Source organism: Balaenoptera borealis (assembly GCF_965194805.1).
Source record: "Balaenoptera borealis genome assembly, chromosome: 16".
In the NCBI taxonomy this organism is placed as follows: domain Eukaryota; kingdom Metazoa; phylum Chordata; class Mammalia; order Artiodactyla; family Balaenopteridae; genus Balaenoptera; species Balaenoptera borealis.
This window is the reverse complement of record NC_138872.1, coordinates 84,003,114-84,030,812: the sequence shown is the minus strand read 5'-3', so window position 1 is coordinate 84,030,812 and position 27,699 is coordinate 84,003,114. Positions and strand designations below refer to the sequence as shown.

The 27,699-nt window shown below is 43.8% G+C and overlaps 1 protein-coding gene across 2 annotated transcripts in view; it reads left to right on the top strand.

The window, feature by feature from the left end:
* The window catches only part of CYTH3 (cytohesin 3), a 93,662-nt gene that overhangs the window by 46,006 nt on the left and 19,957 nt on the right, over positions 1 to 27,699 (top strand). For both annotated transcript variants that reach the window (XM_082360009.1, XM_082360008.1), the window contains 3 exons: positions 21,036 to 21,118; positions 23,713 to 23,777; positions 24,198 to 24,264. In XM_082360009.1, coding sequence (XP_082216135.1) covers positions 21,036 to 21,118; positions 23,713 to 23,777; positions 24,198 to 24,264 — 215 coding nt within the window. Of the gene's footprint in view, positions 1 to 21,035; positions 21,119 to 23,712; positions 23,778 to 24,197; positions 24,265 to 27,699 lie in introns of those variants that run through there.

Genomic DNA, 27,699 nt, shown 5'->3' with positions numbered 1-27,699 from the left:
CAAAGGATAGCAGTTACAGACATTCCCATTCCAAAAAGGAGGGGAGAGAGAGAGAGAAGGGAAGGGAAGGGAAGGAAAGAAGTAGTCACTGCTCCCAAGCAATTTCAAAACCCAACCAAGCAAGGTCATTGGGTGTCAGGGCCTGGGAATAATCCTCTGTGGCTCAAGGCTCTGTCCTCACAGTGATCTTTCCTTTTTCTTGAGATTAGCATGTTTGCATCTGAGTAGTTTTACCAGCCTGTTTTCCTGTCTGTAGAATTTTGGGAGTCTGACAGCTTTATTTCATTTCATCCTCTCTCTTTTTCATACCAAGCACGCCATGTTTCTCCTGGTATATCATTCTCAGAAACCTGTGGATCTCTATCTATTTCATGGGATTCACTCCATTAGACAAGAGGGTCCCCCATAGATCTTTCCTGTATAACCCCATTTCTATCCCTGGCTTCTGCGGAGGTGGTTGGAGGGATTAATGAGTGGCAGGCTTGTCAGAGAATTTTCTGTGTGAGTGAATATTCTGTTCTTTAATTTCTTCCAAAGCATTTGCAAGGCATTAGCCAGCCACACCTTGGCTTTCTCTTTAGAGCACGTGTTTCTTACAGTGAATGTCCTGATTTTATTATCTTTTACAATCTGGATGAGATTTTCTCAAATCATCACATCTTGGTTCCTTTTTGTGTAACAGTTTTTCCTTCAACTTACCTCTTTCCTCTTGCATTTTACTGTAAGCAACAAGAAACCAGGCTTCACCTTAAACTCAGTTAAATGTCCAACATCGAGACAAGACCCTCTGCCAGCAAAAAGGTTACGACTCACCGAAGGCTCAGATGATGGTTAGCGTTTTTTAGCGATAAAGGGTTTTTAAATTAAGGTAGGTACATTTTTAAAAGATATAATGTTATTGCACACTTAATAAACTACAGTGTAGCGTAAACATAACTTTTATATGAACTGAGAAAAGAATTCGTGTGACTTGCTTTATTGTGATACTGGCTTTATTGCAGTGGTCTGGAACTGAACCTGCAGTATATCTCTGAGGTCTGCCTGTATTCCAAGATTACTTTATCTTCTTTTTTTTTTTTTTTCCCCAGCTGCGCCGCTTGGCTTGTGGGATCTTAGTTTCCCGACCAGGGATTGAACCCGCGCCTTCACAGTGAAAGCACCAAGTCCTAACCACTGGACTGCCAGGGAACTCCCTGTTTATCATTTGTTTTTAAAGAACTTCCTTTAGCCATTCTTTTAGGGTAGGTTTGCTGGTAACAAATTCTTAGTTTTACTTCATCTTAGAATGTCTTAATTCTTCTTTTGTTCTTGAAGGATAATTTCACCAGATATAGAATTCAGGGTTGATATAATAGTTAAAAAAATTTTTTTCCCCTTCATTTGAAAAATGTTGGGTTTCTTCCTCTGGCTACTGTGGTTTCTATGAGGAATCCAATCATTTGAATTGTTTCTCTCCTGTAGGGAAGGTGTCATCTTCTCTGGCTGATATCAAACCTTTTTTCTCTTTCAAAAGCATATGATGGCAACTATACGCAAATAAAAATTAAAAAAAAAAAAGATAACAACAGAAAAACAAAAGCATATGATGTGTTTTGGCACAGGTCTCTGGGTTTATCCTTTAGAGTGCGCTCAGCTTCTTGAATTTTATAGGTTTGTTTTTTGACAGATGCGGGAAGTTTTCAGTCATTAAAAAAAAAAAGCAGTTTTGCAGCCCACCCTCTTTGTCCTCATTTGTTTCAGGGGAATTCTCTGTGTCCTTTCTGACTATTGAATGCCACTGCCACCTGTGGGGCAGCTTCTCCTCTTGGCCCGTTGGGGTTCAGGCAACAGTTGAGAACAACTTGCTGGTCACGCACGTCTCTCTGGGACTTTTTTGACTCCGGTGCCCCCTGTTGGGAAGTGAGGTCTAAAATCCTGTCATTAAGCTTTCAAACTACTCAAAAGTAACAGGTATCCCCTCAGAGGGATAAGGGGTGTCCCATCCCATCCTCTTCACACACAAAATAACTCTGTAGTTTTGTGTAGGGTGGGTTTTGTTTAAATTTTTGTCCGTTTTTATTTACCACGAGAACCTTACTCTTTGTCCAAAGCTGATTAAAATCAGGCTAAGAACGTAGTATCGTCTCTGTACTAACAGTGTGACCTGGCAGCCCCTCGCCTGGGGTGGTGAAGAGACTCGCACAGCCTTTCACAGGGAGACTGTCAGCATTGGCCCTTAAATCATTTTGTTTTATGAGTGGTAATTTTATGTTACTGTAGGAGATCTTACAAACCTCACGCATCCTACAGAAAAGAGGGAAACAATAGATCTTACAGGTTCTACTTGTTTCTTAAACTAGCAAGTTGTCCTTGCTCCATATTTGTCAATCTTTTAATTTTTTTCTTATGATTTTTGTCAGGTGTGCTCAGTTTTTTTTAGCTTCTAAGGTCACTCCCAGGTCATGGAGGGCTGTGGCCTTGTCAGGTGCCAGCTGCCAAGGGAATTCCAGGGCTGAAAATACATGCTTGTTTTTGAGATTACACCAGATTGTGTGGTTTTGAAGAGCCAGATATCATGTAGGTTATTTGGGAATACTTAGTAATATTTGAGGAGAAAATAAGAGTTCTTCTTTTTTGTAAAGCATTCCTTATACAGGAAATTAAAAAGAATTTAAAATGGTTTAGAAATCTGTAGAGTTCTTTAGTGAGGCTATTAAAGTTTTTTTTTGTTTCAGATTTTCAAAAAAATTTCAACATTTTATTATGAAAAATTTCAAATATACAGAAAGTTAAAGAATTAATTATACAGTGGCTATGCATAAGCCCACCTCCTAGATTCTACCATTAACCTTTTGCTGTGTGCTTTACCCCAGGTGTATCCATTTATCCATCTCTCATCCATCAGTCCATCTTACTTTATAGGCATTTCAGAGTTGTAGGTATCACAACACTTCACTCCTTTGGCAGGTTTTTTTCTTATTTATATGGTCCAAGATGGGCCCTCCAGAAACCTGGAATCAAAACACCTGTCTTCTAGAAGTTCTAGTTACTGCCACAAGGTGAGGGGAGTTTGCCCTCTGTCCCTTCTGCCAAGAAGAGCTCCCTCCAAATTCGTGTTTGTGCAGCTCAGATTTACCTCTCCTCAGTGTTGGGCCATCCTGATAAGCTCTTGCTTTGCTGGCTTCTAAGGAACAGTGTTTATCTTCTACTGGGCGTGATCCTGAATTAACTAAGGAATCTGGGAAGAGGGGACAAGACTGTGTACTCAGGGACCCAAGAAGAGAACAGGTCACACTTAGGAGCAGTACCTCTTAGACTGTGGGCTTCCAGGCCCCCGGGTTGAGGGCCAAGGAGGTTAAATTTTTTTTTTATTGAGTAATTAAAGACAATGGCAGAAAAATGTAGGGACATTGTACCAGGATTGAGGTTATAATGAAAAGAGTGGGATCAGACTGCCTCATTGTGTAGAATGCTGGCAGTAGTGTCATTAAAGCCCTCGACATGAACATTACTTGACACAAAATCATGGAAATCTTATTAAAATGCTCTGGGAGGCTTTTTTCCCCCCCTTCTCCCCAAACTGTTTTCTGCACCGCCTGACGGTGGATGATGCTGGAACATATTTTCAGGAATCCACCAAGACCATGAAAGTGTACGAACTACTTTTTTTAATTGCAAAGAATTAACAAATAAGCAAACAGCTCTCACCCCTGGAGTAACTTTTGTGGAAAACCTGTGTTCTGAATACTAAGATAATTCAAATATTTTTTTGAGCACCTACTGTGTGCCAGTCATAGTTCTTGGTGCTGGGAGTTCAGTGGTGAACAAGGTAGGCAAGAAACCTGTCCCTGGGAGTTGACATTCTTGTAGGAGGAGACAAACTAACAATAAATCAGTGAGATGATAATATTAACACACAGTACTTGTATGTACGACAGTCTGCTGAAGTGCTTAATATTGTCCCTATTGAAGAGGAGAAAAGCGTGCAGAGAAATTGCAACCCCTGTGCACCGTTAGTGGGACTGTAAAGTGGTACAGCTGCTGTGGAAAACAGTATGGAGGTTCTTTAAAAAAAAAAAAAAAAAAAAAAAAATTTGTATGATCCAGCAGTTCCATTTCTGGGTGTATATCCAAAAGAGTAGAAAACAAGACTCAAACACATGTTTGTAGACTCATGTTCACTGCAGTATTATTCACGATAGTCAAGGGGTAGAAGCAACCCAAATGTCCATCGACAGAAGACTGGATAAAGAAAATATAGTATATTCATACGTAAAACTGTCACATGCTACAACATGGATGGACCTTGAGGACAAGTGAAATGAACCAGTCACAAAAAGGACAAACATTATATGATTCTTTTTGTAAGCAGTATCTAAAGTAGTCAAATTCATAGGAACAGAAACTCGAGTGGTGGTTACCAGGGGCTGGAGGAGGGGAATTAGGGAGTTAGGGCTCAGTGGGTACAGAGTTCTGGTTTTACAAGAGGAAAAAGTTCTGGAATGTGAATATACTTAATACCACTGAACTGTACACTTTAAAATGGTGAGGATGGTAAATTTTATGTTTCTTTTTAAGCCACAATTAAAAATTAAAAATGTTTAGAAGCGCGCAGTGCAGGAGTCCAGAATCACAAGCTAATGCAGGAGCCGCGCCCGGCCGTGCGGCTGCAGAGCACCTGCGTCCCGTCGCTGTGACGACTGCTTGCTACGGCCCGATGCTGCTGGGTGCTTAGGAAAACAGACAGTGGAGTCTTGCAGAAAACGTCGTGCCGGGAGCCCGGGGTCCTTCGGGCCACAGGGAAGGCCGCGTTTGCGCTGAGGTCCAGAAGCGAGGCAAGGAGCCCGCAGAGGAGCTGTACCGGGCGGCGTCCACTGGCGAGGGCGCTGCACCCCAGGCCCGGGTGAGGAGGCCGCGTTCTGTGCTGAGGGCCATGGGGAGCTCTCTGTGTGCTGAGCAGGGATGGGCTTCGTTGAGTGCGCACTTCCAGAACTGCAGCTGGGAAGGAAGTTGAGAAGAAATTCTAGGCTCTTTGGCCATTTTGTAATCAATCATCAGACTGAAGAATTGCCTGAAGATAATCTGACTTCAGGATCTATAAGATTAACTCATTGTCCTCCACTTTTTTTTGGGGGGGGGTGGGCTGTTCAAGCATATTTAAGTGTGATGACTCTACCAGTCAAGGCGGTCTACCAAGGAAGGCACTGGTGCCCATCTTTCTTTTTGAAAGATACATAGTTAAAGATACACTGTGGAAGGAGAGATGCTGCTTTCCTTTTAAGCCTGGGGGCCGCTACTCAAGGTGATGTCAGTTATTCATCAGAACTAACGAAATGAATTGGAAAGAAGATGGACATATGCGTTGAGGATTTCTTTTGGGGACGTGCTTACTGATGCAGATTTTATGCATTTTTAGCCAGAACTCACCTATGGCTTCAGCAAACCGGTTATAAAAACGTTCTTATCTCCCCAACTTAATGAAGCTTTCAAAGGCAGAGTTTTTTTTTTTTTTTTTTTTAAAGTGTAGATTCTGACTCCGTGGTTCTGAGGTGGGGCTGCAGATCTGCATTTTTTTTAAAGGAACTCCTTTATTTACTTATTTATTTATTTATTTTTGTCTGTGTTGGGTCTTCGTTTCTGTGCGAGGGCTTTCTCTAGTTGCGGCAAGTGGGGGCCACTCTTCATCGCGGTGCGCGGGCCTCTCATTATCGCGGCCTCTCTTGTTGCGGAGCACAGGCTCCAGACGCGCAGGCTCAGCAATTATGGCTCACGGGCCTAGTCGCTCTGCGGCATGTGGGATCCCCCCAGACCAGGGCTCGAACCCGTGTCCCCTGCATTGGCAGGCGGATTCTCAACCACTGCGCCACCAGGGAAGCCCCAAAGGCAGAGTTTTTGACAGTAATTTAAATGAAAAGAATCAAATCTGATCTTAAATTTTAGGTGAGTTTCTCTGACATCGTGGTTGAAAATCTCATTTGAAATCTGATAAGGAGCCTCTTTCATCTTCTCTCTGATCTTCAGAAGAACTTGTTGGAAGTCAGGGCTGATTACATTGCCAGAGTTGACTTTCATAAAATTGTTTAAGAAAATTATTTAGAAGCTTTGGATATCATTATCTCTTTTTAGAAACGTTATTAATAGATTTATTTTTTAGAGTTTTAGATTTACATGAAAAAAAAACCTGAGCCGACAGTACAGAGTTCCCGTGTGGTCCCCTCCACATCTGGTTTCCCTGTTACTAACATCTTACTTTGGTGGGGTATGTTTGTTACAATTGATGAACCAGTGTTGATAAATTACTGTTACCTAAAGTCCATAATTTACAGTAGGGTCCACTCTTTGTGTTGTATAGTTCTATGAGTTTTGACAAATGCATGATGACATATATCCACTGTTAGGGTATCATACAGAATAGATTCGCTGCCCTAAAAACCCCCTGTGTTCACCCGTTCATCCCTCCCCTTGTTCCCCTGAACCCCTGGCAACCACTAATCCTTTGACTGTCTCCATAGTTTCAGAAGTTCATGTGGCTGGAATTACACAGTGTGTGGCCTTTTCAGACTGGCTTCTGTCACTTAGTAACGTGCATTTCAGGTTCCTCTGTGTCTTTTCACGGCTTGATCCTCATTTCTTTTTAACACTGAGTAATATTCCATTGTCTGTTGTGCCACAATTTATGTTCACCTGCTGAAGGACATCTTAGTTGCTTTCAGTTTGGGGCAGTTTTTTTTGTTTTGTTTTTGGCCATGCCCCGCGGCTTGCGGGATCCTAGTTCCCCGACCAGGGATCGAACCTTCCCCGCAAGCACTGAAAGTGCAGAGTCCTAACCACTGGACCACCAGGGTATTCCCTGGAGCAATTATGAATAAAGGTGCTGTAAGCATTCGTGTGCAAGTTTTCATGTGGACAGAGGTTTTCAACTCAGTCGGGTGAATTCCTGGGAGTGTGATTGCTGGATCGTATATTGCAAGGTGGTGTTTAGCTTTATCAGGAACTGCCGATCTGCCTTCACACGATTTTTATGCCTGTGTATTTGTGAAGCTGTTCCCGCTCTATCCTCCACCCCCTATCACAACTTCTGCCTGTTAAACAGGCTTGATGTCAAAAGTTGTTTGTTTTGCTTTTTCAGTTATCCACGGTAGAAATAGAAAGTCTCATTGTTCATTATTAGTTGTTCATGATTGAGGTAAAAACATGTCTCTTTCAAGATCTTTAAATGCTTCTTGCTTTGATCTAAGATGTAATATTTATCTTTAAATTTCAAGCAACAGTCAAGAAGAGCATTAAATTTTGATTAGCTTTTTGTAGTAATGCAGACATAGGTAATATCCTATTACAGGTGAGGAAACTGAGGCACAGAGAGGTTAGGTAAGTTGCTTACGGTCACACAGCTAGTAAGTGGCAGAGACAAGCTTTGAGACAAGCAGTCTGACTGCAGGACTTAGGCTTCTAACCACTGTGTCATGTTGCCTCTCTAATATATTGCGTTCATGATTTGTGTTAAGAACTTAGCCGTACATAGCTACATTTTAGCAATGTTCAACAAAATCATTTGGGAAGCTTGTTAAAGTTCAGAGTCCTTGGCCTCCTACCCAGAGGTTCTGATTTGATAGGCATGGGGTAGGGCCTTGGAACCCTATTTTAGACAAGTGCCTTCAGGTGATGCTGATGGAGAGGTCCTGTGGACCTTGTTGTGTAAGAACAGGTGTAGATAATGAGCTGGAATCATTGATTCAGATCATTGTCAACACTATTGATGAGGAGTCCAGAGAGCTGGTTGAGTTCTTGGCTCTCCCGTGTGCTTTTGCTGGATGGATCCAGGGGATAATTGCCCTTCACCACTGCCTTCAGTAAGACACACGCCACCGCGGAAGTCCTCCTGTTGCTTAGTGGTGGTTGGCTGCATCACCCACCAGGAAAAGCGACAGTTGTGGGTTGGCAAGTTGGTCATCAAGAGGATGTTTATATACGAGTGCAGACTCACTTGGGGAGGGCGTGCGGCCCTATGTGAGTGTAAAGACAAAGCGGTTATTTAAAAAACTTGCAGTGACTGCTTTCATTCTTAGTTTATTGCTGACTTCATCTCTCTGTTGTGCAATGATTCTTAACTCCTTCCCAGGGATAGATGCGAACACCGGAGGGTGAGGGAGACTTTGGAGTAACAGCAGTCATTACAAAGGTTTCGTCTTCTAGAGCAGTTAGCAATGATTTTTATCTGCTCTAAAACCAATTTTGAATTAAGAGATGTTATTCCGTTATAAAGTAAGCATTCTTCATAGCTCTTCTGTCATTGATTCTAAGATGCACATTTTTTTTTTTTAATTTATTTTTGGCTGTGTTGGCTCTTCGTTTCTGCGCGAGGGCCTTCTCAAGTTGTGGCGAGCGGGGGCCACTCTTCATCGTGGGGCGCCAGCCTCTCACTATCTCGGCCTCTCTTGTTGCAGAGCACGGGCTCCAGACGCGCAGGCTCAGTAGTTGTGGCTCACGGGCCCAGTTGCTCTACGGCATGTGGGATCTTCCCAGACCAGGGCTTGAACCCGTGTCCCCCGCATTGGCAGGCAGATTCTCAACCACTGCGCCACCAGGGAAGCCCTAAGATACACATTTTAACCTCTCTAAAACTGGAATGCATCTTACAGTTTGTCATCTTAAAATTAAATTTGGTAGTCTTAGTGCTTTTTCTTAACAGGACACAAAATAATGGTGTACTTAATAATTGATGGATTTTCAATTTTCTGAAATAAGTTATCCGGTACAGGCAAACCTTGGAGACGTCACAGATGCAGCTCTGGACCACTGCAGTAAAGCGAGTCACATTGTGTGTGTTGGTTTCCCAGTGCATATAAGTTACGTTTACACTGTACAGCAGTCTATTAAGTCTGCAGTAGCGTTACTACGTCTAAAAAAAACAATGTGCGGGCTTCCCTGATGGCGCAGTGGTTAAGAATCCACCTGCCAATGCAGGGGACATGGGTTCAAGCCCTGTTCCAGGAAGATCCCACATGCTGCAGAGCAGCTAAGCCCGTGAGCCACAGCTACTGAACCCACGTGCCACAACTGCTGAAGCCCGCGCGCCTAGAGCCCGTGCTCCGCAACACGAGAAGCCACTGCATTGAGAAGCACATGCTCTGCAACGAAGAGTAGCCCCTGCTCGCTGCAACTAGAGAAGGCCTGCGCGCAGCAACGAAGACCCAATGCAGCCAAAAATAAAATAAATAAATTTATAAAAAAACAAAAAAAACCAACGTACATACCTCAGTGAAAAAGTACTTCATTGCTAAAAAATAACATCTGACAGTTCAGGGTTGCCACAAACCTTTAATTTGTTTAAAAAAAAAAAAAAGGCAATATCTGTGAAGCACAATGGAGTAAAGTGCAATAAAGATGAGGTCTGCTCTAAAAAGAAAAAAAAAATTCCCCTTCCCCCGTGTCCCTTATAATGCCGCAGTGGCTTCTTGCCCTTTACTTGGTGTTTTGTGTTTTAGAGGTACGGAACGTGAGGCAGAGGTGGCAGTGAGGCCTTCTGACTCGTCTTTTTGTACCTCAGACCAGTCTGTCCTGAAGTCCTCCTAGGTGGGCAAGCATCGATTTCTGTTGGTGTGTGGCAGGCTCTTAGAATGCTCTTTTAGTGTCTTCAAGGAAATTCTTCCTTCTCTCTATGGAGGGTTATAAGGGATCACTTACCCAGAAGTAGACTTGCAGGGGCAGTAAATACAATGCCCCGACATTAAGTGCACACGGAACTCAGGCTGTTTTACTTGGATAAGCACACAGGCTTGTGTAACTACCACCCAGATCAAAATACAGAACATTTGCCGTCCCCCAGAAGGCCCTCTTGTCTGACTTCTCATTCAGCACCTTTCCTCCCACCCCAGATTAACCCCTCTTCTGGTCTCTATTACCACAGATTTGTTTTGTCTGTTCTTGGCCTGTTCTGAACATTTCCTGTAAATAGAACCATACAGTATGTGGTCTTCTGTGGCTGGCTGAGCATAACATGTCCAAATATCGGTGCTTCACTCCTTTTTATGGTTGAGTAATATTCCATTGTGTGGGTATATCACACTTCGTTTATCCATTCGTCACTCGGTGGACATTGGGGTTGTTTCTGCTTCTTGACTGTTGTGACTGATGCTACTGTGAATACCCGTGCACCAGGTTTTGTGTGGACGTATGTACTCGGTTTTCTTGGGTAAACACCTGCGAGGAGGGGACTCACTGGATTACATGCAGACTCCGTGTTGAACCTTTTGAGGAACTGCCAGACTTTTGCCAGAGGGGCTGCACTTCATTGCATTTTTAAAATGAATTTCTTTTCTGTTATTTTTCTCCTTTGGGTTTTAAACTATTATTTTTCTAATTTTTTAAAGGTGAATGCTTTGCTTATTTTCAGCTTACTTCTTTTCTGAAATAAGCATTTTAGGTTGTGAGTTTCTAAGGATTGTTTTAGCTGGAGCATACAAGTATTGATATGTAGTTTTTCATCATCATTGTCTTCTCAGAATTTTCACATTTACATTGTATCTTCTTTGACCAAGGAGTAATTTAGAATTGTGTTCCTTAATTTCCAAACAAATGGGTTTTTCTAATCACTGTTTTGTTATTGATTTCTAACGTAATTATTCTGTGCTCAGAGAATGTGGTCTTCATGATAGCATTGTTTCCATAAGAGTTCCACGGGAGACACACGAAGCTGGCTGTGTCTGGGGCAGGAAGGGATAACGTAATAGGGAATTGGGGTGCTGGACACAGCCCTGGAATGACTAGGGCACTGGGCTCTGGCCTGGTCTCCAGAGTTGAGTCACTAATGGAGCTCCTCATAGGCGACCCCTGGAATCATTGAGATCCACGTGTATCTCCAGCGAGGAAGGGGTCCACAAGCCTGGATCCAGAAGGCACTCTGCTGCAGCACCGTCTCGATTCCTAGGAGCCTGGAGAATGAGCGCCAGAAGGCTGTTGACGGAAACCCTCTGCTTCCGCATCCTCGCTGGCCAGCCAAGAAGCATTCTCTAAGCAAAGGCAGGACGAGGACCCCTGCTTCACTTCCCTCTGTGGAATCCTGGGTGGTGCATCCCATGGGTACAGCCTAATTCATCTTCAGAAGTCTAAACGTAAGAGAGTCCGGCGATGTAATTTTGAGCTTTCGGTGGAGCAAAGCCAATTCATTGTATCCACCACACTGGTCCCGTGAGAGTTAGTAAGACCTTGTTGATGGACTGTATACAGTTGGCTTGCATAAATGTTCCCCATGCCCCCAAAAAGAATGCATATTGCACAGCTGCTGGGGACAGTGATCTGATTGAATCTGTGTCTCCATCAGTTGTAAGATGCGTCATTATTTTATGTTCCATTAAGGAAAAAAAAAGCTGTCAATTAAACCAGACTTAATGATTTCTTCTCACTTAGAATTTTTTTTACTTATACTGTTTGGAAGAGTTCTTTAAACTTCTTTAAGCATTGATTTCTAAACAACGTCTACTAATTGTCTATACATACAGAAGGTAAAATATGAGCAAAATAAGTTGGTTAAGGTACCCCTAAAGCTTAGGACCAGAGCCTCGTTCTCTGCACAGAGCAGGTGTTTGCGTTTTTGACAGAAGCAGTACACACAGCAGTGTCCTCTCTGCTGCTCAAGGCACAGGCGCACAGCTCTTCTGAAGGGCCCTCCTGTATTGTCTGGGAGGGGCGGGGTCCAAATTCTGCAGGTTTTCATGCTGAGACTTTATTGATCTTACCAGAGGGTGCCAATGCAAGGTTTGAAGCAACAGTCAGCTTATTTCTTTATGAGATGGTTCTTAAATTGTGTTTTTAGCAGAACCATCAAGGAGTAGCACTTTAGTAGCGCCCCTGGCAGTCGTAAGTGTATTCACAGATGTGAAGGCAGTGACCTCTGTATGTCACATTATATTTCAGAGACGTAAAGACACACCTCTTAAAACTGATGAAGCATATTATGTCTACTAGTTCAGCTTGTTAATTGTATTAGTCAAATCTATAGCTTTTTCTTTTTTTCCTTTTTGCCTTTAGGAAGAGTCCATTTTTACGTGTACCCTGTCAATTTTTGCTTTATATGTTTTGAAGCTATTGTGTTAGATGCATATATGTTCAGACTTGTTAATTTTGTGATTAATGGAACAATGTCAGTATCTAGTGACTTTATCTTTAGTCTGTTTTGCCTGTGTTCATGTCACGGGACCAGTTTTCCTTTGGTATATCACTCCCTACCCTTCTGCCTTCAGTTGTTATGTGTTCTTATATTTTAAATAAGCCTTGGGACTTCCCTGGTGGCACAGTGGTTAAGAATCCACCTCCCAATGCAGGGGACACGGGTTCGAGTCCTGTTCTGGGAAGATCCCACATGCCGCGGAGCAACTAAGCCCGTGCGCCACAACTACTGAGCCTGCACTCTGGAGCCCGCGAGCCACAACTACCGAGCCTGTGCACCACAACTACTGAAGCCCGTGCACCTAGAGCCTGTGCTCTGCAACAAGAGAAGCCACCGCAATGAGAAGCCCATGCACCGCAACAAAGAGTAGCCCCCACTCGCCACAGCTAGAGAAAGCCTGCATGCAGCAACGAAGACCCAGCACATCCAAAAATAAATAAATAAATAAGCCTCTTGTATCTAGAAAAATGGTACAGATGAACTTTTTTTGAAAAGCAGAAGTAGAGTCACAGATGTGGAAAACAAAATTACGGTTACCAAGGGGGGTGGGATGAATTTGGAGATTGGGATTGACATATATACACTACTATATATAAAATAGATAACTAATGAGAACTTACTGTATAGCACAGGGAACTCTACTCAGTGCTCTGTAGTGACCTAAATGGGAAGGGAATCTAAAAAAGAGTGGATATATGTATATGTGTAACTGATTCACTTCGCTGTACGGCGGAAACTAACGCAACATTGTAAAACAACTATACCCCAATAAAAATTAATTAAAAAAAACAAACCTAGGCCTGTTTGTCCTTAATTATGTTCAGTAGGCTACACAGCATAGAGATGTTCTATTTTTTAAAAGATGAGTCCGTGGTCAAGTCAGTTAAGAATCCTCTTAGTTTAATACAATTAGTGTTGTTGGTGCTTCTTTTTTTGGTTACAGATTTCATGGAATCTTTAACATATTAACATGTATCATGACGTACTAAGGGGTGATATATAGTATGATATTTGATTGTGGACCAAATCCGTGTTTGTGGATTTAAACTTCAAAAATTGTACACTCACGTTTATAGCAGCATTGTTCACAGTAGCTGAAATGTAGAAACAACCCAAATATCCATCAGTAGATGAATGGATAAGCAAAATGGTGGCTAAACATTATGGAATGTTATTCAGCTGCAAAAAGGAATAAAATTCTGATACAATGTGGATGAACTTTGAAAACATTATGCTGAGTAAAATCAGCCAGACACAGAAGGACAAATATTGTATGATTCTACTTACATGATATACCTAGAACAGGCAAATTCAGAGAGATGTAAAGTATAAAAGAGGTTACTAGCCAGCGGTTAGGGCTTGGGGGTTGAGAATGGGAAATTACTGTTTAATGGTTACAAAGCTTCTGTTTGGGATGATGAGAAATTCTGGAAATAGGCAGTGGTGATGGTTGCACAACATTGTGAATGTACTTAGTGCCACTGAACTGTACACTTAAGAATGATTAAAATGGTAAATTTTATGTTGTGTATATTTGGCTCAATAAAAAAGGCCAAAACAATAAATAAATAAACCTCTTATAAAGAGCATTTAGTTGGGTGTTTTTTCATTGTGCATTTTTTTTATGTCCGGGTTTTTAAACTTGGTCCTTTTTCCTGTTCATGTTCATTGTAAATGTATCAGTTACTTACGACTTCATAACAAAGTATTCCAAAGTGATTGGCTTAAAACAACAGTGGTTACTATTGCTCACATTTCTGGGAGTTGGCTGGCAGTTCATGGACCGCTCTTGCCTGGGTCCACCCACCCCCGTGGCTGCAAGGAGCTGGCAGGTCAGCTGGGGCTGAGTTGCCTCCCTGAGGTCCGGGGCCTCAGCCGAGGCGGCTGCAACAGCTGGGATGTCTTGGACTCTCCCTGCCAGTGGTCTCTTTCCACAGTAGGTTTCATTCAGAAGCTTGCTGACCCGGGCTTCTCCGGAGCACGGTGATCTTGGGGTTCCCAGACAGGAGGGGTGCGAGGCCTGGGTTCCGGGTCCTGCATGGTGTCCTCTGTGCCACCCTCTCTTGGGCAAAGGAAGCCCCCGAGCCTCCCACCTTCCTGATCGGAGGAACTGTGCCATATCACAGACTCTTTCTTCAGTCTTCCACAGTAAAAATCAATGCTTGGATTTTTTTTTTTCTCCTACTCCCATATTTTGCATTTTGTATTTCTAATGGTTTTTCTTTTTAAAATTTCAGCTGTATTGAGATAGAATTGACATATCTAACAGTTTTTCTCTGTTTCTCTTTGTTGTTTTGGATTTTTTTCTCATTCCAGTTTCTCTTCCTCTTTCTCTTTCTTTTTTGGGCATTTTGAACTCCATTTCCATTCCTTTTCTGCTTAGCCTAGACATTTTAATATGGATTCTTAGCTTGCCAGGTCAAAGTTAATTATGCAGGCCCTCCTCCTCAGAACTCTTAAGAACTTCAGAGCAAGTTATTTCTCTTCCCATTTCCATGCTAGTGTTGCTGGCGATTTTTTATTCTATGAGATATCCTGTGTAGGTATCATCCTGTGTAGTCACTTTTTCGTTAGGTTTCCTTCTGTAAATCTGTGCCCATGATTCCCTCTGGTGTCCCGCCCCTCCCATCTTGGGTCTTTTCTCTTGATTGAAGTTCATTCTTTCAGAATTTCCCTTAATGATGGTATGCTGGTGGCCCACTCTTGAGTTTTTGTTTGTCTAAAGGGGTATTTCACCTAATCCAAAGAAGGCTGGGCAAAGCATGAGTGTCCCAGGACAAAGAAAGATCACGAAGGAGGATGAGGGGACGTGACAGGAGGTGACTGCTGAGTGGTCCATGGGGGCCAGGACCTTCCTGTCCCGTAGAAGCCCGGCCTCTCAGAGCGCCTCTCTCCCCGCAAGGCACACTCTCTTCTTCCTTGTCCCTGGCAGAAAGGCTGCCGCTGCAGTTTGGTCGCAGTGCTTTAGCGATCTGGAGCCTCCACTGACTTGGCCCTCAGTGTGGTTGACATACTGCTGGCCCTGTTAGCCATTTGGACTCAGCTTTATCACCTCACTGAAGGCATACAGTCCTTGGGTGGTGACCAGACCTAGAGGCACAGCTGCCGATGGCCACAGCCTGCCTTTATGTTCTTGGTATAACCACACTGCTTCGTAGTAGCTAGGAACTCATCCTGCTTTAACAGTTTAAGTCACTGGTTTTTGTGGTGTTCCAGGTAGGTAATATTTGGGTTAAACCACACTCCAGTACAGGGTTCCCATTTAGTGAATTAACGGGACCAGAGGCCAAGCCCATGCTTTCCCAGCATTCTTAGTGCCCTATGGCATTGACCAAAACTCTGAAAAATACCATACAATAACAAAAAAGTTAGTATGGATTAGTAATCAAGGTAAAATTAAGGTTAAGTGACATCAGTTTGCATTAGAACTAGGTACCAAAAATATGCAGTTGTGAGTCATGTGCATGTGATTGTTTGAAACCCTGTTTTATCACCTATTATCAAATTTGTTAAATTATCACATTTGACATTTAGTGACTAAAACAAGGGGAAGATTTCTGGCCACAGTTCACATCTGTGGAACATTATCTTCCCCTAGGAGAACTGCTGATTAACTTTATGGAAGATCGTGTGTGTGTGTGTGTGTGTGTGTGCGTGTAAAATTTGTAAGGGAGTCATTAGATATTTATAGCAGTGAACCAAATTATAGCTTCTTGGTGGATTGGAATCTGTTAGGTAAATAGATTATTAATTTGAAAATTAGAAAACACTTTGAGATACCATTTGCTTATGCTTTGATGTCAGTATGTATGATAATTTCCCTTTTTCCATTGATTCTGATTTGCAAAATTTTCTACATTCTGAAATCACTGAAGTGGAGGATTCATCTTATATTTGATGGGATCTTAGATTTCATTAAACATCATAAAATAATGATTCTCAGTTTCTTATTAATATATTTTTTGCATGCTTTATTTTAGTGGTTTATTTTAGTTTTTAAGTAGTAATGCTTTTTAGATATTATATACCTTTAATTTATCAGAGTCTACTATCAAATAATATTACACCACTTCACATCCAGGGTAAGAACCTTGTAACAGTGTACTTTCATTTCTCCCCTCCCAGCCTTTGTGCTCTTTTACTTTTATGTGTGTTATCAACCCAACACACTTTTCGTTATTTTTGCTTTGAACAGTAGCAGTAAATCTTCTAAAGAGATTCACATCATGAGGGGAAAATGTTTATTCACATAGTTACCATTTACAGTATTTTCCATTCTTCCGTGTAGATACAGACTTTCATCTGGTATCTCTCCACCCCCCACCCCACCCCACCCCAGGACTTTTTTTTAATATATATAAATTTATTTATTTATTTATTTATTTATGGCTGCCCTGGGTCTTCGTTGCTGCGCGCGGGCTTTCTCTAGTTGCGGCTAGCGGGGGCTACTCTTGGTTGTGGTGCATGGGCTTCTCATTGCGGTGGCTTCTCTTGTTGCGGAGCACGGGCTCTTGGCATGCGGACTCAGTAGTTGTGGGTTGCAGGCTCTAGAGCACAGGCTCAGTAGTTGTGGCGCATGGGCTTAATTGCTCCACGGCATGTGGGATCTTCCCAGACCAGGGCTCGAACCCGTGTCCCCTGCATTGGCAGGCAGATTCCTAACCACTGCACCACCAGGGAAGTCCCCACCCCAGGACTTTTAAACGTTTCTTATAGTACAGATCAACTAGTGATGAATTCTTTCAAGTTTTTAATGTCTGAAAATGATTTTGTTTCACCTTCCTTTTTGAAAGATACCTGGCAGGGTGTAGAACTGTGTCCGTTGTTTTAGTCATTTCAGACAGGAGGGTAAATCTATCCCTGTTACTTTGTCTTGGCTGAAAGCAGAACTTCCCACCCAAGTACTTTAAGTAAATTCATACAAATCATGAACCCCAAACACAGACCTCCCACCCACAAGCCTCCATTTGTGGGAAGCCAGTGCCTTCTCAAGAAAGGCAGGGGCCTGGGCTAAATTACACAAATCACTCCTGATTCTTAATCTGAAACCTCTCTGGCAACGCCTTTGTACTAAAATGGGGAATTTCTTGACATCCTTCCACATTGCTTTTCCCCTGTGAAAACATTTATATTTGTAGAAACCACACCTGCTGTGTTGTGGCTAACCGTCTCCCGTCATTCTGCAGACGAGAAACGGGCCCCAAGTGGTGAGGCTTAAGCAAGGCCCTTATCTCTGGAGAATCAGGAAGACCGTGATCAACTGCAGTGATTGCACGAAATTTCACCAGCAGGTTCCAGTTAACTTGCTTTTTCAAAAAAAGCTTTTATTGAGGTTGGAAGGAAATTTCTCATTGTATGCCCTTTTGTATGTTTTCAGAGAGAGAGTATGTATGTGTGTAATAACCATATCCATGTATAACTTTTTCAATTAAGAAAAATAAACCACTGGATTTCTTAGGAGAAAAAATAAATCAGCTGTAGACTTTCGTTTCATCTTACCTAACAATGTCAAAGTGACAAAATGTAGATGATAAAGTGAACCAAACCTTCTTTTTGCCTTCATTGGGAGAAGACTGCTGAGTTGTGGGAAAGGTCTTGATAATTAAGAACACCTTCTCTGAACATGGCTTATCTTCCCATTTTTTTCCTGTGGCACTTGCATGCATGAAATTGTCTGTGTGTGAGAGGATTATGTGGCTGCAAAGTTATTTTGAATGCAGAGAGATACTGATAGAATTTCACTGAATACCAGCAAAATGCTGGTATTCACTGTACATTCAGGGTGTTAAAAGAAATAGTAGGACATCAAGATATTTAAGTGACAGCTGTACAGAGATTGGTCCTGAGTATTTCATTATATACTTGTTTTCTTTTTATTTATTCTTTTAAATGTGCCAGGAAACATTCCATTATTTTTCATTAATACTTTAGCCAAATACCCTGAAAAGGTGCTACTGGCCATTTATACTTGAAACTTTTTTTTTAACTTATGAAAAATTCCAGGACTTCCCTGGTGGCGCAGTGGTTAAGAATCTGCCTGCCGATGCAGGGGACACGGGTTCGAGCCCTGGTCCGGGAAGATTCCACATGCCGTGGAGCAACTAAGCCCGTGCGCCACAACTACTGAGCCTGCGCGCCTAGAGCCCGTGCTCCACAACAAGAGAAGCCACTGCAATGAGAAGCCCCCGCACGACAATGAAGAGTAGCCCCCACTCAACACAACTAGAGAAAAGCCTGTGCACAGCAACGAAGACCCAATTCAGCAATCAATCAATCAATCAATCAATTCCAAACCCTTAGAGTATAAAATAGGTAATGAATGCCCATATATCCATCAAATAGATTTAACACTTATCATTTTGCTTGATTAATTTTTTGCTGAACTATTTCAAAGTAAAGTCCAGATGTAATAATATTACAGCTCCTAAATTCTACAGTATGAATAAAGACTTCTTTTTTTTTTTTTTAACATAGTCACAATATCGTTATCCCACCTTACAGAATTTGTCTTTCTTTTAGACATGCAAATTCTGGTCAGAATTACGGGTAAAGTAAATGGTCAGTACTTTATTTAACTCTTTAGGGCCTTAAAGGGATAGGAAAAGATGGGCATTACTGAGAGAAAATCAAGGAAATCCATTAAAGGTCATGATTCTTGAGTTGAATCATTCTGGTGTTTAGATTCACTTAAAATGTACCTTCAGTGTTATCAGCCAACCCTACTCATCATCAGAGTTGGAGGGGAGAAAACTGGAGGTGGGTTTTCTTAAACCAAAGTCTATTGATGATTGAACTCGAGTGGCACCCGTTCAGACTCTTGTTTTCATATAGCTACATAGGAGAACTCAGCAGAACATTTTTTTTTTTTTTTAAATGAGGCCCCTTTTGGGAGCCCAGTCCATACTGGACAGACTCGATTTGACTCTTTGGGTGCATTTATTTTTTTCGTAACAGGATAGTGTCAACCAACCGGTTAGTTTTTGATTTCTCTCTATATTACAGTAAGGTGCTTGCTTGCTGGTAAGAGTAATTCCTTGGGAGGTTCAAAAATTGCACACTTGCTTCTTTATTTTACTGTGGCATTTGACGTTGTTGGGTTTTTCCCTCTTGAAATTCTCTCCTCTCTTGGTTTTGGATGCATCATTCTCTGCTGGTTCTCACATTTTCTCTTGATCTGGGTCTCCCCACCCCACCCCATACATGAATAAGAAGCCTCTGGAAGCCGCTAGCAGCAGCTTTACGATGAAGCTGACACTTTGGACTATAGAATGGAAAGACCGGGTCCCTGATGACACTCTTGAGCTGCTGGGCCCGCCCGTAGCCTACTCGGGGACGCTGTGGATCTTTGGGTTTATCCTACTTGGAGTTCAAGCACCTGGGATGTGTATGTTCATGTCTTTTATCAAATATGGAACATTTTAGCCAGTACATCTTCAAATTTCTTTCTCTATCACCAGGGTAAATCATTAGACGTCTCTTGGCTTCAGTTTCCTCAGTTATAAAATTAGGATAATAATGGCTGCTCTCAAAGTTATTTGGCGGTGGCAGGGGTGGGTGTTTGGTGGTGTGATATAATTTCCTACTCTGAATTTATAAACACATTTTCTATTTTTCTTCTTAAGAATTTTGAATTTAAGCCTTTATTCTGGAACCGATTAAAAATATAACCAGGAATTCAATTTCATTTTTTTACATGGAGGTAACTGATGTAGCACGTAACATACATAGAAGAGTCTGCCCTGTCTCTGAGCTGCAATGTCAGTTGTGTTGTAAATCAAGTTTCTGTGGGTCTGTGTGTATTTTTCTGGCTACTGTCTTCTGGTTCATCAGTCCGTTTGTCTGTCCCTGCACCATGATCACATTATCTTAATTTGTTTGTAGAAGCTCTACATGTTCTCTTGCTATTTACTCAGATTCTTAATCTTTTGTTTCTTTAAACAGATTAGTGAAATAGAAATTAAACACACGGTAGAGGATTATTAAAAGCTGTTTCTCTGAAAAGCTTAATGAGATAAAAGCCAATTCTAGCACAAAGAAAAGAGAATATAGACATAGTAGGAATGGAAAATACTGCAGAGGTTAATCATTAATGCAAGGATATTATGAACAACCCTGTCAATTAAAATGAAATGTCCATGTACCAGCCAGCCTTTACCCACTGCATTGACGTTCCCTAATATCATTCTGGAATGTATTTCCTCACAAGCCAACCTTCTCAGAAGGAACCACTATCAAGAATGTGGTGTTGAGGGACTTCCCTGGTGATGCAGTGGTTAAGGATCCGCCTGCCAACGCAGGGGACGTGGGTTCGATCCCTGGTCAGGGAACTAAGATCCCACATGCCGCGGAGCAACTAAGCCCGCGTGCCACAACTAGCGAGCCCGTGTGCCACAACTAAGATCCAACGCAGCCAAAAGTAAATAAATATTAAAAAAAAAACAACTGCCATTAAAAAAAAAAAGGAATGTGGTGTTGATCATTTCTGTGCATTTATTTATGCTCTGCGTATGTATATGTCACCCCTCTGTGGAAGGTGTCACGTACAGTGTATGTCTTCAGCCTGCTTTTATCTTCTTTTCATTTGTGGGTTTCATCTGTGTTGGAAGACTGAGTTCAGCCATTGTTAATTGTGTGAGATTCTGTTTCATAAATATACCACAGTTTATTCATTTTCTTATTAGTGGAAACTTAGGTTGTTTTTCTATTAAAACAATGCTGCTATGAATATCTTACATGTGGTCTGTAAGCAAGGGTTCCTTGGGATAATACCTACACACAGAATTGCTGGCTTGTACATATACCCATCTTCAGCCTCACCAGAAGTTGGCAAATTGTTCTCTGGAGTAGCTGTTGTTTACTTGTTTAACTTGATTTTTTTTTTTTCTTTCAGTGCCTGAAGACCTCTCATTAGAAGAGAGAGAAGAACTTTTAGACATTCGTCGAAGAAAAAAGGAACTTATTGATGACATTGAGGTAAAAAAATGTCTTTTAGTTTTTGCCCTTAGGTAAAATTGTAAATCAAATCATTTGCAGAGACGTGGATGGACCTAGATACCGTCGTACAGAGTAAGTCAGAAAGAGAAAAACAAATATCGTATATTAACGCATATATGTGGAATCTAGAAAAATGGTACAGATGATCTTATGCGCAAAGCAGAAATAGAGACACAGACGTAGAGAACAAACATATGGATACCAAGGGGGAAAGGGTGGGGGGTTGGATGAATTGGGAGATTGGGATTGACATATATACACTACTATAAAACAGATAACTGGGGCTTCCCTGGTGGCGCAGTGGTTGAGAATCCGCCTGCCAATGCAGGGGACACGGGTTCGAGCCCTGGTCTGGGAAGATCCCACATGCCGCGGAGCAACTAGGCCCGTGAGCCACAATTACTGAGCCTGCGCGTCTGGAGCCTGTGCCCCGCAACAAGAGAGGCCGCGATAGTGAGAGGCCCACGCACCGCAATGAAGAGTGGCCCCCGCTTGCCGCAACTAGAGAAAGCCCTCGCACAGAAATGAAGACCCAACACAGCCATAAATAAATAAATAAATAAAAATTTAAAACTGAAAAAAAAAAAAACCCCAGATAACTAATGAGAGCCTATTGTATAGCACAGGGAGCTCTCTACTTGGTGCTCTGTGGTGACCTAAATGGGAAGAAAATCCAAAAAAGAGGGGATATATGTACAAGTATGGCTGATTCACTTTGACGTACAGCAGAAACTGACATAGCAGTATAAAGCAACTATACTCCAATTAAAAAAAAAATGGATAAACAACAAGGTCCTACTGTAGAGCACAGGGAGCTATATTCAATATCCTGTGATAAACCATAATGGAAAAGAATATGAAAAAGACTATATGTGTGTGTGTGTGTGTGTGTGTGTGTGTGTGTGTAGCTGAATCACTTTGCTGTACAGCAGAAATTAACACAACATTGTAAATCAACTGTACTTCAATAAAATAAATTTTTTTTAAAATTGTAAATCAAGTAGCTTCATGAAAATGTAAAAAAGTGGGTATTTAGTATGCGTTTATCCGAACCACACGGAGAGGCAGAGCGTAAGAGTTACCCGGGCTGGTGAAGCAGAGCTTGTGCTCATGGGGCGGCGTGGACTCACTGGAAGAGAAGTCACGCCTGGAGTCACGGGCGAGCGACGTGTGACTCCACAGTCACGAAGGGCGTCTTCACACGGCAGCGGCGCCTGCACACGTCCTGCTCCCGGAAGTCGATGGCGAGGCCCCGCTTCGTCTACCAGGGTCCCTGCCATGCCGCCTGGCACATTGTTGGCACTCAGGTGTCTTTTGAATAATGGACTAAACATATATTGAGTTCTAGCTGTGCACCGAGTGCCTACTAGCTGGTGGGAGTAGAATGACGGACAAAACACAGACAAACAACCGTTGCATTTTGCACACTTGTGTGCTCAGAGGACAGGGTGGAGGGGGTCCCGTGGGAGACCCAGAGGAGTCAAGCCACAGTCTCAGAGTTGCAGCATCTGTGATAGTTGCAGAAACGGTACAGAGGAGCAGCACTTGCGGCTTCCTCGGGGGATCGACTGGACGTGCGGCTGCTGCCTGGGACGCTTCCTAACCGTTGTCACGCCAGAGTCAGCGCGGCCTCCCCGGCCACTTGCTGCAGAGCCGAGCCGTGTCCAGACAGCAGCTCCTTTCTAGGGGCTCACAGTTTGAGCCTGAAGTTTCTTGGCACCTAAGATCATAGGGTCTGAATAAAAATTTCTTTGTATTTGAGAGATAGTTCATGAAACTTTTCCTTCTAAGGTTACCCGTCATTCTCAGAAAAATCAGATAACCCAGAATGTGTGCTTTGGTTGAAGAATAAGAACATATTGTAAGGCTAACGTTCCGATTTGGACGTTAGTAATAATAGTGCCCATGGAGCCTTGTGTAGCTCCAACGACCTCACTTCTGAGTTGAGGATGCCGAGGCCCAGGAGGTCGGAGCTGTCTCAGCCAGTAAGTGGTGGGGGGTCTGTCCCTTCTGGGTCCTTGGCCTGAGGGCCCCAGGCAAGATTGTTGTCACCTCCTGGGCTCTGTCCACGGTGCCTCGTCTCATGTAAAGTGACAGAAATCATCCTGAGACGGTGGTTGGAGGCCCGATACTGACCTGACTGAGTTTAAGCCTCGCCCCAGGTCTTCCCAAGAAGTCAGGTGCCGGCGAAGGCAGGTGGGCATGTGTGGGTGACGTATGACAGGACTCATCGCTTTCCTTTTGCTGTTTGTGTCTTTTTACACCTGTGATGTTCTCCCCAGGGTCCCTTCTTGATTTTACACACAGACACTCCAGAATCTGCCTACAGGACCCCTCTGCTCTCGTTCTGATGGGAGGTGGACAAACAGTCATTTTGCTTGCTCATGAGTCGGGGTGGCTCTGACCACGAGACTCTCTGTGTCCATAAGCAGTGCTGGTTTCTCCATACCTGTGATGTCCCCATGAGACCTGAGGGGACATTGCACCTGGGGGGCTAAAAGGTCTCTGAAGGTGGAGACCCCCTCTCTCACCCCCACAACGCTTTCTTTCTTTCTCTCTCTCTCTCTCGACAGAGGCTGAAATATGAAATCGCGGAAGTGATGACGGAGATCGACAACCTCACGTCCGTGGAGGAGAGGTGAGCAGCTGTGGCTGCACCTGCAGGTCACCCTCCAGCCGAGCTCGTGACGCTTTGGGGCTGGGCAGTGGGGAGCCTGTGGGGGCCTGGTCCTCCTTCTCCGCCCCCTCATCTTCCCTCCCCACGTGGTCCAGTTCACCGTCAGGCCTTGGAGTTGAGGAAGCCGCGCAGGCCCCTCAGAACACCCTGCCCAGATGTGACCTTTCTGTGTAGCAAGGAGCTCTGCTCTTGCTGAACAAGTTAGCAACTGTGAAAGAAAAGAGCTGCAGTGGCCGTACCTGTGCTGCTTCCACCTGGGCAGGGGCGCCTGGGGGCCTGTGCCCTTTCCTTCCCCGAGTTGTCCTGTCGGGAGGGGACGTGAGCTCCCGGTGCTTTGTGCAGACGTCCAGTAATGACTTCTTAATTTGTTCAAACACACAGCAAAACTACTCAGAGGAACAAGCAGATAGCCATGGGAAGGAAGAAATTCAACATGGATCCCAAAAAGGTAAGAGGACATCTTCAGTTTTCTGGCCTGTGAGAGACTGATGGATGGATGGATTGATCGATTTTAATGACATGCTCCCTCTTGGACAAGGGTGGGCGTATACCTCATAAAAACGCTGAGTTGATGTTCAGTTTTACCGCAAAGGGGGCTACTGATGAGCGGGGGCAGCAGAAGTCCCTGGACCAGAAGGCCTTTCTTTGGGAAGTTCCGACTCGGGGCTGGCCTCCCAGGAGCTGCCCGACGCTCAGTCGGGCCCCTTGGTTCCCCCAGGCCGAGCTTTTTGCTGGCCCTCAGAAGCCCCAGGCCAGGGAGTCGCATGGCCCGTCAGGGCAGAGCTGGTAGATGTTATGGTCTAGGGGGTTAAAAGTTTCAAGGGAGAGGGCTTCCTTCCTTTCATTTACGGTAAAAAGAAGACATCTGTCTGAAAGACCAAGCGACTCCAGATTTAAGCCAATATCTTGGTCTTTCCTCAAGTTGGATTTTCTAGGAAAGCACCCCCCAAGAAATGAAACCTGCAACATGTAGCATCTTGTTTTTGAGATTTGAGCTAAAGGACCTATTAGCTGAACCTATAAAGCTTTGTGTAACACATGGCTCAGTTGTAACATCATTTTGGTTTTGAGAAGAGTGGACCTGATCAGCTGCTAAGGTTCATGGTCTAGGAGAGGAGAGGAGAGACGTGTCCGCAGAGAGGCGGCCTCAGGCCCTCTCTGCTGGTGACTTCATTCCTCACTGGTCTTTTTTTGTTGTTTGTTTGGTTGCACGAGATCTTAGTTGCAGCAGGTGGGCTCCTTAGTTGTGGCATGCGAACTCTTAGTTGCAGCATGCATGTGAGACCTAGTTCCCTGACCAGGGATCGAACCCAGGCCCCCTGCATTGGGAGTGTGGAGTCTTATCCACTGCGCCACCAGGGAAGTCCCTTCACTGGTCTTTAATTTGTGTTCACTTCTAACGTCTTCCTTGTTTTTCCTGGCATCTCTGTACTAATTACTTAATTATTTGTTCATTCGGCAAATGTTTGCTGATGGCTGGAATTACACTGCGCAAGGTCTCAGATCTGTAAACTTACATCTGTAGGTGCAAGCACAGTTGCAGATGTTATTTAAAGATATACGTACCACTTTTGCCTATTCAAGGTTTGCAAATTTGGGTTTTGTCAAGATATTAGCAGGGCTGCAGCACAAGAGGGTCTCTGTTTAACTCGGGTACTCTGGCCACTGTGGCAGTTTTCCTGTTGCTTCCTAATTCTCTGCTTACAGGGTATAAATCAACTCCAGATTGTCAGTGAGAACAATTCAAATTGTGAATTTGGTGATGATTTGATATTTGGGATTAGTAACAGTCTTTTTTTTTTTTTTAGAAGTTGGTTTATAGAGTAGAATTATCAGCAGATGTAATAAGCATTGGAAGCATCTCAGGAGAGGGACGGTCTAACAAGAGGAAGTTTTAAAAACTGGGCCTTAGATTTTCAAGTGCAGCGCAGGGTAGCACACCATTCAGTTCATGGAGAGATTCAGATCTTCTCTCGAAACAGACAAATAAGTACTTGCTTTGAGTGGTGCCTGAAGTCCTCACCATCAGGGTCTTGCCTGTTGTCTTATTTTACATACACTGTGCGTCAGATTTACAATAATAATGGCTAACGTTTATTGAGAAGTAACTCTGTCGGGAGCTGTGCTAAGGAAGCACGTGGCCTGGTAGACTTCAGTCCCTACAACGACCTCCTGAGGTTGGTTCCGTCTTAATTGCTGTGTCACAGTTGGGGAGCAGCCAAGGAGCACAGAACCCGACTCTGAGACTCATGCCTGTGACTGTGGTGCTTCCTGGGCTCTGGCAGACTCTGGGGTTGGTTCGTAGGTGGCCTTGAGCCCAGCCTAGGTGGCCCGGGCCCCTGGCCAGCCCTGTGGTGTCTGCTGACTCGTCTCGCACATGGGTGTTTCATCTGCTGTGCCTGGGCTGCGGCGAATTGCACCACAGGCTTCGTTTTGTGTTACTGTTCACCTAAAAGACTTTTTGAAATATTAATTCTTGGTTCCATTTGACAACTTACTTGTAATTATGTTGTGCGATAAAAGCACTTGACACATTGTGTCTGCATGTTTGCTTTTTCTGGGAATAATTATCAAAATTTTCTGGTTTTGTAGACTTGGTTTCAGCACTTGTAGTCAACGCCAGCCGCCATAACAAAATACCGTACACTGGGTGCCTTAAGCCACAGAATAATTTTTCTCACAGTTCTGGAGGCTGGACGTCCAAGATCATGGTGAGGTTCTGGTGAGGACCCTCTCCCAGGCTTGCAGACGGCTGTCCAGTTGCTGTGTCCTCACGTGGCAGAGAGGGGGCAGGCTCTCTGGCATCTCTGCTTATAAGGGCACTGATCCCATCAGACCAGGGCTCTGCCCAAATGACCTCATCGAACCCAGATCACCTCCCAAAGGCCCACGTCCTAATACCATCATATTGGGGATTAGGACTTCAACATAGGGATTTTCAGGGGACACACGCATTCAGTCTGTAACAGCACTGGATGATCTCACAATTCAAACTTGTATCTCCCCCATGGCCCAGGCCCCTATTAAACCATGTGACGTTGTGAAACACGAGGCTCTTGTCAGAGTGAATTCGTTCTTTCAGGCCAGGAGGAAGATTTAAGTCCCAGAGCGATAACACACTGAGCGAGGAGCTTCAGCTTGTTCGGGTACGTGGACACCCAGGAGCAGCACTTGGCTTTATAAATACAGAAGAGAGACGGTTGATGAGATCAAGGAAGCTGAAAACACTCGGCAGCCTCTCCCTTTCATTCCCAACGTCCTAGAAGTGCCTTTAAAAACATAATACATAAATGTGCAACAAGCAGACTCAGTGGCCTAGAAATTGAGGCATCCCTGAAAGACACAAGGAGAATTGCCCAGAGCACAAGTAAGGGGGAGGAGGCTGGGGGAAGGGCAGCAGCTTCAGGGTTTCCGCCTGCTCAGAGGCAGGTGTGGGTGTCGGGCCATCGCGGGGGCGGGCATCGAGACCCTTCCCCTCGTGTCGAGCAGCGGAGTGTGCCCCCAGGTGGGAGAAGCCAGGGGGGCGCTTCGTCTGTGAGAAGGGGGCCACATCTTTGGGGGCTGCCGTCACTAAGGGGGAAACACCCACTGACGGAGACCAGCTGCCAAGCCCTCACCCCCACCCCGCCTGCGTAACGCGCCCCTCTGCCAGATCCCTGGAGGCAGCCACCACGAAAGCGGGAAACAGACTGCGGTCCAGCTCCCAGAGCGTCCTCCGTGCGAATCTGGACAGCCAACCGGGACCCAGCTAAGTGGGAGGAAACGGACACCATGAAAGAGACGTGGACTCAACCAACAGAACTGAAGCGGCTCTGAAGGAAGCAGACCTCGTAGAAACAACAGAAGGAAACATTAGAAGTAGGGTATTCGCATACGTATGTTT